At 42.4% G+C, this 15,813-nt stretch overlaps 1 protein-coding gene across 1 annotated transcript in view; it reads left to right on the plus strand.

The window, feature by feature from the left end:
- ass1 (argininosuccinate synthase 1) overlaps nucleotides 1–15,813 on the plus strand; it is a 144,772-nt gene that overhangs the window by 112,548 nt on the left and 16,411 nt on the right. Inside the window, exon 12 of the mRNA XM_080211813.1 lies at nucleotides 3,860–3,991. Coding sequence (XP_080067939.1) covers nucleotides 3,860–3,991 — 132 coding nt within the window. The remainder of the gene's footprint in view (nucleotides 1–3,859; nucleotides 3,992–15,813) is intronic.

A 15,813-nucleotide genomic window follows, 5' to 3' on the forward strand; every position in this document is an offset into this window, starting at 1 on the left:
TTGGCATTACTAGCATTCACCAATTTCACAACGAATTTGTGGTTACCTGGTCTGAATCCACTCCAGGTCAAAATGAAGAAAGTTTCCCATTGACCTGGCTGTAAAGATCCCTTATGAAATGGGTTTGGGCTGTCTTGGCACAGTTCCTTGTACTTACTGGTCCATGTTGCAAAACTACCTATAATTCAGCACAAATTGGCACAAAATTGCCAGTCTCGGAGAGATTACAAAGATATCTCTCTCTATCTTGAGAGCAGGCTGTCAGACAGAACATGCTCTCAGACAGGGAATATGGGATGTGGAGGAGGGGACTTAAAATCTGTGCAGATGATTTCCTCCCTGTGTGTGTATCATGACATTGGAAACAAATTAAACAGGCTTCTGATTCTGTATGTAAGAAATCTTCCTGCACCAGAGAGCGAAGAATGCATTTTAAAGTAGGATATTTTTATTTTATTTGAAGCAAGCGATCATCACAGGAATAGTACTTTACAAATCATTTTACAAGTCACTATTTTTTAAATTTTTTTTTATGTTGAGTTGAGGTCAGTCTTTGATGACCTGTGCTTCAGAACCATGGAGCAGCACCTTGTACACCTCCCACTTAATGGGCTGAAAATGTTAGAGTCTCTGCAATGTTGGTTATAAATAACATACAGTTATCATGAAAGTGTTACCTTTCTATTAAGCTAACATTTGCTGTATTATGCAGAAGCTTTCAAACCCCCAGAGATCCCTGCTTGAAAAGACAAAGTGGTTATGCGGTAACTCTTACAATTGTAAATAATAGTAGGACAGGATCCAATTTGCATTGTACAATGAATCACAGTTTATAAAGTCCCACTGTAAGTGAAGATCACCTACTGTTCTGCCAAATTGAAGTTTGTACCGATTGTTTCATGCTTGTAGAATGTGATTCAAGTTTACATTTTGTGTTGCATAGAAGCATCATGTGGATTTTCCTGAATTTTTGAATTATTGTTGATGGGCATTGTAAAAATTTAAGTCGTTGTCATGACAACATTTAACTTTTGGCCACATAGTCCATAATACCAGTATATTACAATTTAACAATCCAAAAGGAGGACATAAATAACACACCAGAAATGTTGGGGAACACAGGGTTCAGTGAGATGGGCGAACTGAAGGAAATCTGTATTAGTCAGGGAATGGTGTTGGGGAAATTGATCCCCCAGGTATTCCACTTTGGGAGCAGAAAAAACAGGATGGTAGATTATTTATTATCTGAATGGCTATAAATTGAGAGAGTAGAATGTGTTCCGAGACCTGAGTGTCCTTGTACACCAGTCACTGAAAGTACGCATTGCAGGTACAGCAGGCAGTGAAGGAGGCAAAAGGTATGTTGGCCTTTGTAATGAAAGGATTTGAGTACAGAATCAGGAATGTCTTGCTGCAGTTATACAGGGTCTTGGTCAGGCCATATCTGGAATATTGTGTGCAGTTCTGGTCTGCTTATCTGAAGAAAGATATTCTTCTTATGGAGGGAGTGCAGCAAAGGTTTACCAGACTGGTTCCTGAGGTGGCGGGACTGAAGTATGAGGCGGGATTGAGTCGGTTTGGATTATTTTCGCTGGAGTTCAAGAGAATGAGGGGGATCTCATAGAAACCTATAAAATTCCAACAGGACTAGACAGTGCAGGGTCGATGCAGGAAGGATATTCCCAAAGCAGGGTTGTCTAGAATCAATGGTCACAGACTGAGGATATGGGGTAGACCATTTAGAACTGAGATAAGGAGAATTGTTTTCACCCAGAGTGGTGAGCCTGTGGAATTCTCTACTACAGAAAGTAGTTGAGGCCAAAATATTCTGGGTGTAATCTTACCAAAAAATGGCAAAGTGTCAGAGTGTACTGAAAACCCGATGTGTATCAGGCTGTTTTTTTTCCCCAGATCTTATGGCACTTTAGCAAATGAAACTGGGATGGTGGAGTTGTTTCGTGTCGTCATGTTGAGGAGTGGGGCCTTAATGCAGCTGGGCTTTGCTGGCATGTTGAGATCGAGGTGCCGTTTTTAAAGGGTGCCCCGATTAGAGGAAAAAAACCCACCCCGACCGAACATCCACAGGCATCACCAGCTCTCAAATCTGCTCCCAAACTTTTAATTAGTAATCTACTTATATTACCAAGTGGAGCCTTGGGCAAGATAACAGCTTTAGAATTAAGCATTAAGAATGAAAATTGAATAGTTTGTGAGCTTGATCAAAAGGCCATTTTCTTTTGTTTTAAACCTACTGTCAAACATTTATTATGTATGTATTCCTTTAGTTTCTTTGTTCTGCTTTCATGGAGCTAAAGGGTGATAAAAACGACAATAAGTGTTTGACATCATGTATTCTTGCACTTATAGTTTGCTGCTGACAACTCAAAGTTGTTTTGTACTAAATAAATTTGAATTATCCAGTCCAGGAGCTATATTTATTACAAAAATTCCAAGTTTGATTCTTACTCTGTGATGTTACGTCACCATTACCTTGATGGAGATAATCTGTAGGTGAAATTTTCCAGCCCTTCCGCCAATGGGATCTTTGGGTTCGACCTAAGATGACCCCTGCGGCGGTTATCTCTATGGCGGGATGGATGATGTCTACAAAATACTGTAGATATTGGTGGAACCAGAAGATCCCACTGGAAGCCAATTGTGGGCAGCCACTTCTGCCAGAAAATATGCTGTGGGGGAAAGGGAGGGGCTAGAAAATCCTGCCCTGTGTGTGTGACTATTGGATGAGAACCAGAACTGGCATATCTGTGATGCATCCTGTAGTTGAACACCCTATTAACATTATAAACATCAAGAATGGCCAACTGGGTGAGGACTGTAGTGTGACGGGTTGCAATCAAAATGTATCTCAACAAGAAACCGATGACTTCAGGTGAGGGGGAAACATATCATCCAGTTCCTTCTCTAGAAACATGTCTGCGTTTGAAAATTGTTCGGGGGGGCGGTTTTGGAATCTTACTCTAAAACCACATATATATGTTGGAATATTAGTGCTCTTGTAAATGAAATTTATTTTATTTTATAAACTTATGTACTGTGGACCTGCCAAAAATTGGCCCAAAAAGAAACCGAGAAGCTTTAGTGGGAGTGCAGAATATCAGTTGTTTGCAGGACTTAACAGAAAAATATTGAGAAATATCGTAAGCAATATCCATAGGTTAACAAGTTGATGGCTGAAATTTATACAAATTTTCATGTTAAATTTATCAAGACCAGATTGAATGCAGCTGTGCTGCAGAAGAAAATGTGCATTTTTGCACCTGAAAGGTATTTACTTATACTTAAGGTGGCTAAATAAACTGTATTGTCACAACTTGCCATGTAGAGGTAAATCTGCTTACTTCTGTTTTTATTTTAACAATTTATCCCCTTATCCACTACTGACTGCAAAACCTAGGAAGCAGCTCAGAGCTGTATTTTACAAACCTAATCAGATTTTTCCAAGTGCTTTCCCTTTGAACGGATAAAGAGGAGATCCTGTACTGAGGACTTGGTGACAGCTTAATTTTCACAGCTGAGTTTCTCTCTGCTCACTGGCAGTTGTTTAATTACAGGCTTTCAGGGAGGCCACTGGGCATACATTGAGGGGGATCAATGCTTAAACCCTGTCATTTAGTCAGAATGAGTGCAGACAGAACAAGGAATCTGGAAATTTTCACTGCAAGGTGTGAAGTGGACTGTCTGAGTCCCAGTGAGCAGATAATGACAGATGCATTTTAGAGCAAGCTGGGACTGAATGGTGCCCAACTCTGTTTCTGTCAGAAAAGTGATTATTTTTGTCACTCAACAATAATTTTTTGTGCTGTTTTTCTTTTTCTTTCTTCTCTCGGTAAATGGTTAGGTATCTATGAGACCCCAGGTGGGACAATTCTGTATCAAGCTCATCTGGACATTGAGGCCTTCACCATGGACAAGGAAGTGAGGAAAATCAAGCAGCAACTGTCACTGAAGTTTTCGGAACAGCTGTACAATGGTAAGCAAGGAAAACAATGAAAAATAATCAAATTTAAGGGCTAGAATGCTGTTAAAATAAAGCAGTCACTCTGCTTAACCCCCTTAGTTCTGTTTATGATACTGTGCTTTCCCAGAAAGTTACCTGAGGGGCTCAAGTGGAAATTCAGGGTTCACCTTACTAAAGCGGCCCCATATGCCACACAGAGCAACAGAGGAAATAGAATTACTAATATTTGTTTAAGGTTTCTTTTCAGTTATTCTACAAAATTGACTGAGTTTTTTTTGAGGGAAGGTAGAAAGATCTTTTTTTTCTATTTGCATGCACACAACAACAAATTATATTTATATTGTACTTTTAACATCATAAAATGCCCCAGTATGTTACACAGAAACATTATGAAATGTTTGGAACTGAGCCACATCAGATGCCTGGTCTGATGAGCCAAAGCTTGGTTAAGATTTTAAGGATTCTCGCACAAGAAGAAAGTGCAATCGAGAGATACAAGGAGGCTCTTATTCCAGAGTTTAGGGCCAAAGCAACTGAAGGCACAGCCATCAAATTAAGGAGTGATTAAATTTGGGGATGCACAAATGGCCAGAATTAACAGAGTGCAGATAGCCCAGATAGAAGTGAGGTTGGAAAATATTACAGAAAATATGAATGAATTTGAAAACAAGGATGAGGATTTTTAAAATCAAAATATTGCTTGACTGGGAGTCAGTGAGCATAGGAGTGATGTGGGAATGGGATTTGCTGCAAGTTGTGGCACAGACAATAGGAAGGCAACAAGTTTACAGAGATCAGCTATGAGTATGCTGGAATAGTCAAATATGACGGTAACAGAAGCATGAATGAGGATTCCAGCAGCAAGTTTGCTGAGATGGCAAGGGGAAAGTTATGGAGGTGGGAATAGGCATCTTTGAGATGGCGTGAAAATGTGTTCCGAAGCTCATGCTGGCCAGATATGACAGGTTGTGAACAGATGTGCGACTTTGCCTGGGAGAGGAATGGTATCAAGAGCAAAATATTGCAGATGCTGGAAAGACTCCAGTATTCTGACAGCCAGTCTCTAGCATTAGTTAATCAGCATCCCCACCTGCTGAGGTGGGTACTGTTGATCTGAAGGTGAAGGGAAAGAGGAAGAAGGCCAGGTAAGTTTCTTTTCCTGGCCATGATCCTGGAGGGGGAATCCTACCAGGGAACAGCCAATGGTTGCAGCTTTAGCCCTGTCATAGTTCTGGCTCCACAAAAGGGGGACTCTTACGTGATCCATCATGGCCACTCCCCTTCTCTTCTTGCCCTGAACCCACCATGTTAGCCTTGATGCCCCATTGCCAAGTCAAAATCCCACTCAGAATGGGAAGGGGGGAGGGAGCCTGGATAATCTAGTAATTATTAATAATTGGCTGTCGGGCAGCCCTCATTGAAAATAGCTTAAGATTGGAGGCTGATGTACTAAACTGCATGCCTGCCCGCCTATGATCTGGACCCCACATTAATTAAAAAATCCCTGCCCTTTGTCAGCTGTGGACTTTGGCAGTGCAAAGACCTGTAGAACAGTCTATGGGAAATTATTTGAGATTGTACTGGCAAGATGCTCCTTTTTTTTCTCATCATGTCAAGCATCACATTTTTAAAAAAACAGCAATTGACCTAGACTACCCCAGAGTGCTAGCCCCGTAACTGGAAGAAGAGCTGTTTTCTATATGAAGAATCTCTCTAATTGCTACAATTCGCCTCCTACTTCAAGGATTATTTGCTTTTGTCAGTGCTCCCTGTTGATGAAATGAATATTTTAAACAGATTTGAACTGGTAAATCCTCCTTCTAGGGTACAGCCCAGGTGTTTAATCCTATTGTCTTTTAAAGAGCTTTAAGTTAATAGGATTTATTTTATTAATGTTTGGATGTTGGTTGCAAAGAAATAGCGCAAGTTTTGGAAAAGTAAGGTGAGATCAATGAAAGAAAGAACTTGTTTAGAGCTGGAGATGAAAGGAATGTAATCTCCGCACCTGTAAATAAGCAACTCTCCGACAATTTTAATCGCAGTGAAGTAATTGTGCTATTGCAGTGAGCTGCTGCTGAGTCACATTCTTGCTGAGGGAATACCAATCACACAGAGAATGACCTTCCTTTAAGACGTTTTGTGATGTCATGGTATAATGTTAGTCAGATGATCTTGTGATCCTGCTCCTGGGCAGTAGATAAAGGCTTGTGCCACTTTGGAAAGTCAGTTTGTACTAACACAAAATTAAATATTCTCATGCACCAGTCAAAAACTTTTAATTGTTTGTACAGTGTGAGCATAATTGGCAAGGCCAACACTTAGCACCCATTTCAAATTGCCCGTGAGGAGGTGATAGTGAGCCACCTTCATGAGCTGCAACAGGAGACAGTGGCATAGTGGTACTGTCACAAGGCTAGTAATTCAGAAACTCAGTAATGCTTTGGGGATCCGGTTTCAAATCCCAGTGCAGCAAATGGTGAAAATTTGAACTCAATAAAAATCTGGTGGCTGTTGTCAATTTTTCTTAAACGTGCCATTTGGCTCACTAATGTCCTTTCAGGGAAGGAAATTTGCTGCCCCTGCCTGGTCTGGCCTACAAGTGACTCCAGACCCACAGCAATGTGGTTGACTCTTAAATGCCCTCAGGGATGGGCAATAAATGCTGAACCAGCCAATGATACCCACATCTTATGAAAGAATACAGTAGCACAGTGGTTAGCAGTGCTGCCTCACAGTGCCAGGGACTCAGATTCAATTCCTGTATTGCGTCACTGACTGTGCGGGGTCTGCACTTTCCATGTCTACGTGGGTTTCCTCTGGGTACTCTGGTTTCCTCCCACAGTCTGAAAGATGTGCTGGTTAGGTGCATCAGCCATGCTAAATTCTCCTTCAGTGTACCCAAATAGGAGCTGGAGGGTGGTGACTAGGGGATTTTTACAGTAACTTCATTACAGTGTTAATGTAAGCCTATTTGTGACAGTAAATAAACTTCAATTTAGAAAAAGTCAATATGGTCTAATAAACGCACAGTTTTATTAGGGAGGAAGTTTCAGGACCTCAACCCATTGACGGTGAAGGAGTGGTGTTGTACCCATTTTTAAAATGGGTATCAGGAGTCAGGAAATTTCCTGACGGTGGTGATGCTCACATGAATTGGGCCCGCTGTCCCTAGAAAGAGTTGGGAGGCATTCTCATGGGTTGTAGGTACTAAGGACAGTTAGTCTTCCTCTGTGCTCTGAGACTTCATACCAGTTATAATAAAAAGGAAATCACCACGCTCTATGCACCAAGTCCCATCTATGCCACCTCCTACCCCTCCACCCACACCTATCTCTCCATGACTCCTATCCTTTATGTTAAGCTCTGACATTCCATGTCCATTCACCCAATATACACTATATATAAAACCGATGAACCCTATCATGACAATAGGATGTTCTGGAGTAATTCCTAGCCAAAACACCCTGTCCTTGGTGAAGAACATGTTTTGCTTTCCCGCAATACTATCTGCCCCTTTGTTGCTGTTGTATGATCTCTTCAGTTTTTGGAGGTTTTAACAAGTCAAATGCCAAAAGTAGTTGTCTCTTTAGCATTCATATTACAGGAAGGGTTTTGATCGTAGAATGGGTAGTATTCATATCCATTGGTAGGAATTGGTTAAGATGTTTGATCAACAAACCTTTGTTCCTGGTTTGGACAAAGCATCCTGCTAGTCCATTCATAGCTGTATGGTATGGGGAAGACCTAATATATTGAATACCATTCTCTTTCAGTAAACTTCTGAATTCTTGGGAGACAAATTGAGGTATGTGGCCAATTAAGAATTGTTCAGGGAGTTCAAACCTACTAAAAACTTTGAACCTGTCCATAGTCTTTTCCAATTAAGTAGATTTCATTATCAAAACTGCTGGCCACTTTGAGCATCGACCATTACTAAGAATACCTTCAAAGGTCCTGCAAAGAATACATGCACTCATTGCCAAGCCTCTTCTGGCTGTTCCCATGGATGCAGCAATGCAAAGAATGGCAGGTTATTTATCTTCATACATGAAGTACATGTTCCAGCTTTTTCTTCAATCCCTGCATCCAAATTCAGGCCACCAGAAAAAAACCCCTGGCTATTTCCTTCATGCTTACAATTTCACAGTGGTCCTTGAGCAACTTGTCTAACACTCATCTTCTCAGTGGTGACAGAATTATCACTCTGAGCCTCCAAAGAAGACGTTCTGACTTTTCTGACAGCTCAAATCTTTCAGAGGAGTACAGTGTCAAGTCAGGTGTTAGTTCTGAGGACGTCTTTCGTAAGACCATCGCAATCACAAAGAATATCAGATCACTCCAAGTGTACTTCCTCACTGGTCCATAAGTGACTGGTGTGCTGTCTACCTGTTCAAAGTAGAAGATATTCCTGCTTGAATAGTTTGATGATTTGTTGGCTAGCAAGCTATTTAGTAGTGGTAACCTTTACAGTCCAACCACATTACAATGTAGACTTGATTGTCGATACTTGATGGTATATGTATGTGCAGCCAAAAACAATGCCCATAGTTGCATTCTACGTCCAGCCAGTGACGGAATTTCCAAAAATGGTAGGTAATGGATGATGGTCCATCAATAGTGTGAATTTGCTTCAGTCCAGGAATTGATGGAATTCCTTTACTCCAAGGATAATTCCTAATGCTTTGCGTACAATTTCAGTCTTCAATGTTCGAGATGCAAAAGCAATGGGCCTTTCTTCACCTGATGACATGATGTTGGATGCCACCGCTCCAAATCTTAAGTGGACGTGTCACACGCTTCTTATGAGTCATAGACAATGTGTGTGGAGGACACTGAATGTTTAAGTGAGTGGGCAAGCTTCTGGCAGATGGAGTACAGTGTTGGTAAATGTGAGGTCATCCATTTTGGTTGGAATAACAGCAAAATGGACTATTATTTAAATAATAAAAAATCGCAGTATGTTGCTGTGCAGAATGACCTGGGTGTCCTTGTGCATGGATCACAAAACATTGGTTTGCTGGTGCAGCAGGTAATTAAGAAGGCAAATGGAATTTTGCCCTTCATTGCTGGAGGGATAGAGTTTAAAAACAGGGAGGTTATTTTGCAGCTGTAAAAGGTGTTGGTGAGGCCACACCTGGGGTTCTGTGTACAGTTTTGGTCTCCTTCCTTGAGAAAGGATATACTGGCACTGGAGGGGGTGCGGAGGAGATTCATTGGGTTGATTCCAGAGTTGAGAGGGTTTGCTTTTGAGGAGAGACTGAGTAGACTGGGACTATTCTCAGAAGAATGAGAGGAGACCTCATAGAAACATATAAAATTATGAAGGGAATAACAAAATAGAGGCAGGGAAGTTGTTTCCACTGGCAGGTGCAACTAGAATTAGGGGGCCTGGCCTCAAATCTGCTCAGGGGAGCAGATTTAGGACTGAGTTGAGGAGGAACTTCTCCACCTAAAGGGTTGTGAATCTGTGAAGCACTCGACGCTGTCTCATTGTACGTTTATCAGGCAAGGAGAGATAGATAGGTTTTTGAACAGTAATGGAATTAAGGGTTATGGTGAGCGGTGGATATGTGGAGCTGAGTCCACAAAAAGATCAGCCATGATCTTATTGAATGGCAGAGCAGGCTCAAATGGCATATTCCTACTTCTACTTATGTTCTAACTATAAGATTGGATCAAAATGTGTAAGAACTTCAGATTTGAGCAATGCTTCTTTGGCTTGTGTGAAAGCATTATTGCCTTGATCCGACCACTTCCACTTCTTCATAGAATCCCTGCAGTGCAGAAGGAGGCTATTTGGCCCATTGAGCTTGCACTGACAACAGTCCCACCCAGGTCCTTTTCCCATAAGCCCATGTATTTACCCTGTTAGTCCCCCGACACTAAAGACAATTTAGCATGTCCAATCAACCTACCCGCACATCTTTGGAATGTGAGAGGGAACTATAGCACCCAGAGGAAACCCACACAGACATGGGTAGAATGTGCAAACTCCACACAGTCACCTGAGGCCTGAATTGAACCCGGTTCCTGGTTCAGTGAGGCAGCAGTGCTAACCACTGTGCCACAAAATGTTATGCAATGGTTTTAAAATTGTTGCCAAATTTGGAACAAATTTTCCACAGTAGCTCCTAGGAAGAATTGCAACTGTTTTATAACCTGAGGTGCAGGCACTTCTGTGATTGCCTTGACCTTCTAAGGAGATTTGTGAAGACCCATGGCATCCTTCACATGCCCCAAATACTGAATGGAGGACTGGAAGAACTCAAATTTGTCCTTGTAGACTCTCAGTCCATAGTCTTCCAATCCCTGAAGGGTGGCATCCAGATTCCGAAGGCATTCCCTTTTGTCTCTTCCAGTGACCAGGATGTCATCAGATAGCACTGGACTCCGCTTAGTCCACTAGGATCTTATCCATTAGTATTTGAAATAATTCAGTGGCAGAAGTGATACCAAATCTTCGGTACCAGAACAAGTCTTTATGTGTCACAATTGTCAGAAGATCCTGTGACTTCTTGCCCATGTTAATCTGTAAGTAAGCCTGACTTAGGTCAATTTTGCTAAAATGTTGGCCTCCTGCTAATCTTGTAAACTGGCCATCAATATGGAGTAATTGGTACTGTTGTGCACATAATACTGGTTTTAGCATGGCTTTGAAGTCTGCAATTCTTATGGATCCATCCTCCTTGATGACTGGTACTATTGGTGTGGCTGATTCACTAAAGCTGAAAAGGTTCCAAAACTCCCATCTTCACATGGTTCCTAGTCAATCTCCACTTTCGACCTGATAGTGTTGGGTACTGACCTTGACTTCCAGCATTTTGCTTAGCTTGCTTCTCTAATTTCGCTGTGATTTCTTTCATGCTCCCCAGTCTCCATCCTACACAACTGTGTGTTTTGTGAGGCCTGTTTCTCCATTAGTCATCAGGTTGACTTGGCCCAGTTCAGTTGAATCTTCTGTAATCTTGTTCAACTTTCAAAGTTGGATAATTGCCCTTTACTACATATTTGTAGGAAATCTGTCTCTGCGGCACTTCAGTCAAACCACTTCACTTGTGTATCCAACACTATTCTTGAAGCTTTCAACGGAATCTGTCTTCAGTTTTTCCTTATATGCAGTCTCTGGCACCAGCAAGACTGCTGTGCCACTGTTTACTTCCATTCTTACTGGCTAATTTTGGCACTGAGCTTCTACCATATTATGGCGATCAGGTCAGGTATGAGCAGAGAGCTGATGTGCTAGCAAGCAACCCCTCCTCCCGGCTGGAACTATGCTCTGATGGGGGTTGGGAGTGGGGGTGGATGGTGCAACAAGGTAAAATCCAGCCCTGTCATTACAAAAGTGGTAAGAAGTCTCACAAAACCAGGTTAAAGTCCAACAGGTTTATTTGGTAGTAAACCCAGAAGCTTCCGGAACACTGTTTCTTCGTCAGGTGAGTGGAAAGTTCTGATCAGAGAAGGGCTTATAAAGGCACACGCAGTTTACAGAATACTGATTAGAATGCAAGTCTCTACAGCTAACCTCCTATTCAAGTCTTAAAGGTGCAGACAATGGGAGTGGAGATAGCATTAAGCATAGGTTAAAGAGATGTGTTTCGCCAAGATCCCGGGTTCATGTCACACTATCTGTAACCCCCATGACTTGCCTGAACTTGCAACATCTCACTTACTGTCCTGTCCTGTCTGGAGGCAATGCACATACAGATGCATGGGACTGAGGGTGATTTAGCAGTTTAAATCAGGAATTGGCTAGCTGATAGAAAACAGAGGGTGGTGGTTGATGGGAAATATTCAACCTGGAGTTCAGTTACTAGTGGTGTACTGCAGGGATCTGTTTTGGGGCCACTGCTGTTTGTCATTTTTATAAATGACCTAGATGAGGGTGTAGAAGGACGGGTTAGTAAATTTGCAGATGACAGTAAAGTCGGAGGAGTTGTAGACAGTGAGGATGGATGTTACAGTTTGCAGAGGGACATAGATAAGCTGCAGAGCTGGGCTGAGAGGTGGCAAAGGGAGTACAGTGTGGAAAAGTGTGAGGTGATTCACTTTGGAAAGAGTAACAGGATTACAGAATATAGAGCTAATGGTAGGACTCTTGGTAGTGTCGATGAGCAGAGAGATCTCGGTGTACATGTGCATAGATCCCTGAAAGTTGGCACCCAGGTTGATAAGGTTGTTCAGAAGGCATACAGTGTGTTAGCTTTTATTAATAGGGGGATTGAATTTCGGAGCCGTGAGATCATGTTGCAACTGTACAAAACTCTGGTGCGGCCGCACTTGGAATATTGCGTACAGTTCTGGTTGCCGCATTATAAGAAAGATGTGGAAGCATTGGAAAGGGTGCAGAGGAGGTTTACCAGGATGTTGCCTGGTATGGTGGGAAGGTCCTATGAGGAAGGGCTGAGGGACTTGAGGTTGTTTTTGTTAGAGAGAAGAAGGTTAAGAGGTGACCTAATTGAGGCATACAAGATGATCAGAGGGTTAGATAGGGTGGACAGTGAGGGCCTTTTTCCTCGGATGGTGAGGCTAACACGAGGGGATATAGCTTTAAATTGAGGGGGAATAATTATAGGACGTCAGAGGTAGGTTCTTTACTCAAAGGGTAGTAAGGGCGTGGAATGCCCTACCTACAGCAGTTGTGGACTCGCCAACTTTAAAGGCATTCAAATGGTCATTGGTTAGGCATATGGATAATATTGGAATAGTTTAGGTTAGAGGGTCATTAGATTGGTTCCACTGGTCGGCACAACATCGAGGGCCCAAGGGCCTGTACTGCGCTGTAATGTTCTATCTCTTTAACCTATGCTTAATGCTATCTCCACTCACATTGTCTGCACCTTTAAGACTTAAATAGCAGATTAACTTGCATTCTAATCAGTATTCTGTAAACTGAGTGCCTTTATATGCCCATCTCTGATCAGAACTTTCCACTCACCTGACGAAGGAACAGCATTCTGAAAGCTTGTGGGTTTACTATCAAATAAACTTGTTGGACTTTAACCTGGTGTTGTGAGACTTCTTACTGCGTTTACCCCAGTCCAACGCCAGCATCTCCATGTCATGATTACAAAAGCGGATCAGAAGTAGTGTTGGAATTTTACTGCCTCGCTGCCCAAGGCTCGTAAGATCCCACCCGAAGTAAAAGGAGAATCCGTTCTGCGAGCCTCGCCCGCCCCAATCCTGGGATTCCGGCATAGGAATTCAATAGCGAGCAACCCATCTCTTGATTAAAGAGTGCATATAGAGAGCTTCCATTAGCAAGGAAATTGCGGAAACTTTCAGCATTGTGGAGTGATTCAGTGTTTATTCAAAGAATCAGTAATGGCTAGCACATTCAGTGATAATTCATCTTCAGTCTGAGTCACTTTGTTTGTCTCAATCCTTTTCCGCAGCATGAACACTTCTTTTTTTAACATGTTCTTTTCTAATTGGCTTATCACTATTTTTACTTGTAGCTTGCTTTTTCTTCCAGATGCTCTGTCATTTTTTCTCCCCCACAGCTTCTGCATTCCATGTCTTACACCAGCATTCTGCAGCTGAATACCCTTACTTCACACACTGATAACCTGTACGGGTTTCAAAACTCTTGGGTATCGATTCAGCTGACATTTTGTGCATTTGAGTACACAAACTCAGTTGCTGAGCTTCTTTTGCAGCCGACTCCATTGAAACAGCAATTTCTTAGGCCTCTTTCAGAGTAAGATTAATCTTGGTTTCGCAAACATTTTGGTATTGCTTCACCATAGCAGACCACTGACAAATCTGTCCTGAATTGTGTCATTCAACACATCACCAAACTCACAATATTCCGCAAGTCTTTTTAGTGTGGCCATGAATTATGCAGTCGATTTCCCCTCTTCATTTCTTTGTGGAATTTCAAGTGCTGTGCAATCACCAAAATCTTCGGCGAGAAATGTCTACGAATTGTTTATATGTTTTATTGCCTGGCTTCTACAGTTGCACTAAACTTCTGAGGAAGTTAAGTGTTTTATCCCCCCATCAAGCTCAGGAACGCAGGCACCCTCATATCTTCTGCTATTCTGTTTGCCTGCACAAAATAGCCAAAACACTCAGTACAGGAGATTCACCGCTTCATATTTTCATTGAAGGTTCCCACAATGCTGAAAATTCCAGTAATTTTCTTGCTAATGGAGGTTCCCTATATGCATTCTTTGAATCAGGAGATGGGTTACTCATTATCAATTTCCTATGTCGGAATTTTACTGCCTTGCAGAACTCCTTTGGCCTTGGGTGGTACCTTGCGAGCTTTGAGCAGGCGAGGCGATAAAATTCTGGCACTAGTTCTGACCTGCTTTTGTTAAAACAGGGGCTGGATTTTACATTGATGCACCATCCCACCCCTCCCGATCCCCATCAAGGCGTGGTTCCAGCCGGGAGGAGGGGTTGCTTGCAAGCACACCACTTCCCTTTTCATACCTGACCTGATCGCCATAATATGGTAATGGCTGGGTGCCAAAAATAGCAGGCAGCCTGCCATTTTTTAATAAAAAATAATTAACGGGAAAAGGAACTTGTTACCAAGCTAGTTGACCCGTACTTTGTGCTGCATTTACCCTATAACAGTTGGCGAGAGCAGACAAACTGTGAAAGTGAAAATGGTAAGCCCACTTTTGTGAAAAAAAAGTTTTGGAAAGGAAAGAAAGGAGGGTCCAGCATTTGGGATTTGCCCTTTCACATCAGGCTCACCCTCATTCAAGCTGTTTTGCCTGTTCTCCTCCCCATCTGGCTTTCAAAACCTGCCACCCCACCCAATCCCCTCTTTCCCTTCTCTAGGCTGCCTGATTTAACGCTGCTGTGAAAGGTTTGGACTTAACTGGCTCCAGGATCCATCAAAATTCTTTCAACAGCACTGACTACTGTGACCTGATGCTGCTGGAGCTGTTGATCAGTCAGATTGGTTGGCTGCTCTCAAAGATGGGACTTCCTCCCTCTGAGGGGCAGAAGATTGTCAAGTCTCTTCAGCTTGATGCTGTAAGGCAGACTTTCATTAGATCTGATGGTCACTTTTTGAAAAAGGGTGCAAGCAATGGTTACATTTTTGATCAATGGTAATCCCAAGAATGTTAATGGTGAAGGTTCCAGCATTGGTGTTGCTTTTTAACGTCAAGGGAGCTTGTTAGATTCTCTTTTTGAGATGATTGCCTGGCACTTACGTGGCACAGCTGTTGTTTACTATTTATAAGCTCAAGCCTAACTATTGTTCTGCCTGTGGGCAAGGAGTTGCAACTGGTGCTGAACACTGTCCAATCATCAATGAACATTCCCATTACTGACCCCATGTTGGGGCAGCTGAAATGATTGGGCTTAGAACACTTAGAACTAGTGCAGTGATGTCCTGAGTTGAAATGCTTGGCCTCTAACAATCTCAATCATCTTCATTTGTATAAATCGGCCTCGCAGGTGGAGGAGGTGGTCAAGAAGGCGTATGGTGTACTGGCCTTCATTAATCGAGGGATTGAGTTTAGGAGTCGGGAGGTAATGCTGCAACTTTATAAGACCCTTGTCAGGCCTCATTTAGAGTATTGTGCGCAGTTCTGGTCGCCTCACTATAGGAAAGATGTAGAAGCTATTGAGAGGGTACAGAGGAGATTTACAAGGATGTTGCCTGGACTGGGAGGCATGCCTTATGAAGTTAGGTTGAGGGAGCTGGGACTCTTTTCCCTGGAGAGACGAAGGTTGAGAGGCGACCTGATAGAAGTTTACAAAATGTTGAGAGGAATAGATAGGGTGGACTCTCAGAGGCTATTTCCCCAGGTTGAAATGGTTGCTACGAGAGGACACAGATTTAAGGTGAGGGGAGGGAGGTTCAGAAG

Source organism: Carcharhinus amblyrhynchos, chromosome 25 (assembly GCF_965287045.1).
Source record: "Carcharhinus amblyrhynchos chromosome 25, sCarAmb.v2.hapA, whole genome shotgun sequence".
NCBI lineage: Eukaryota > Metazoa > Chordata > Chondrichthyes > Carcharhiniformes > Carcharhinidae > Carcharhinus > Carcharhinus amblyrhynchos.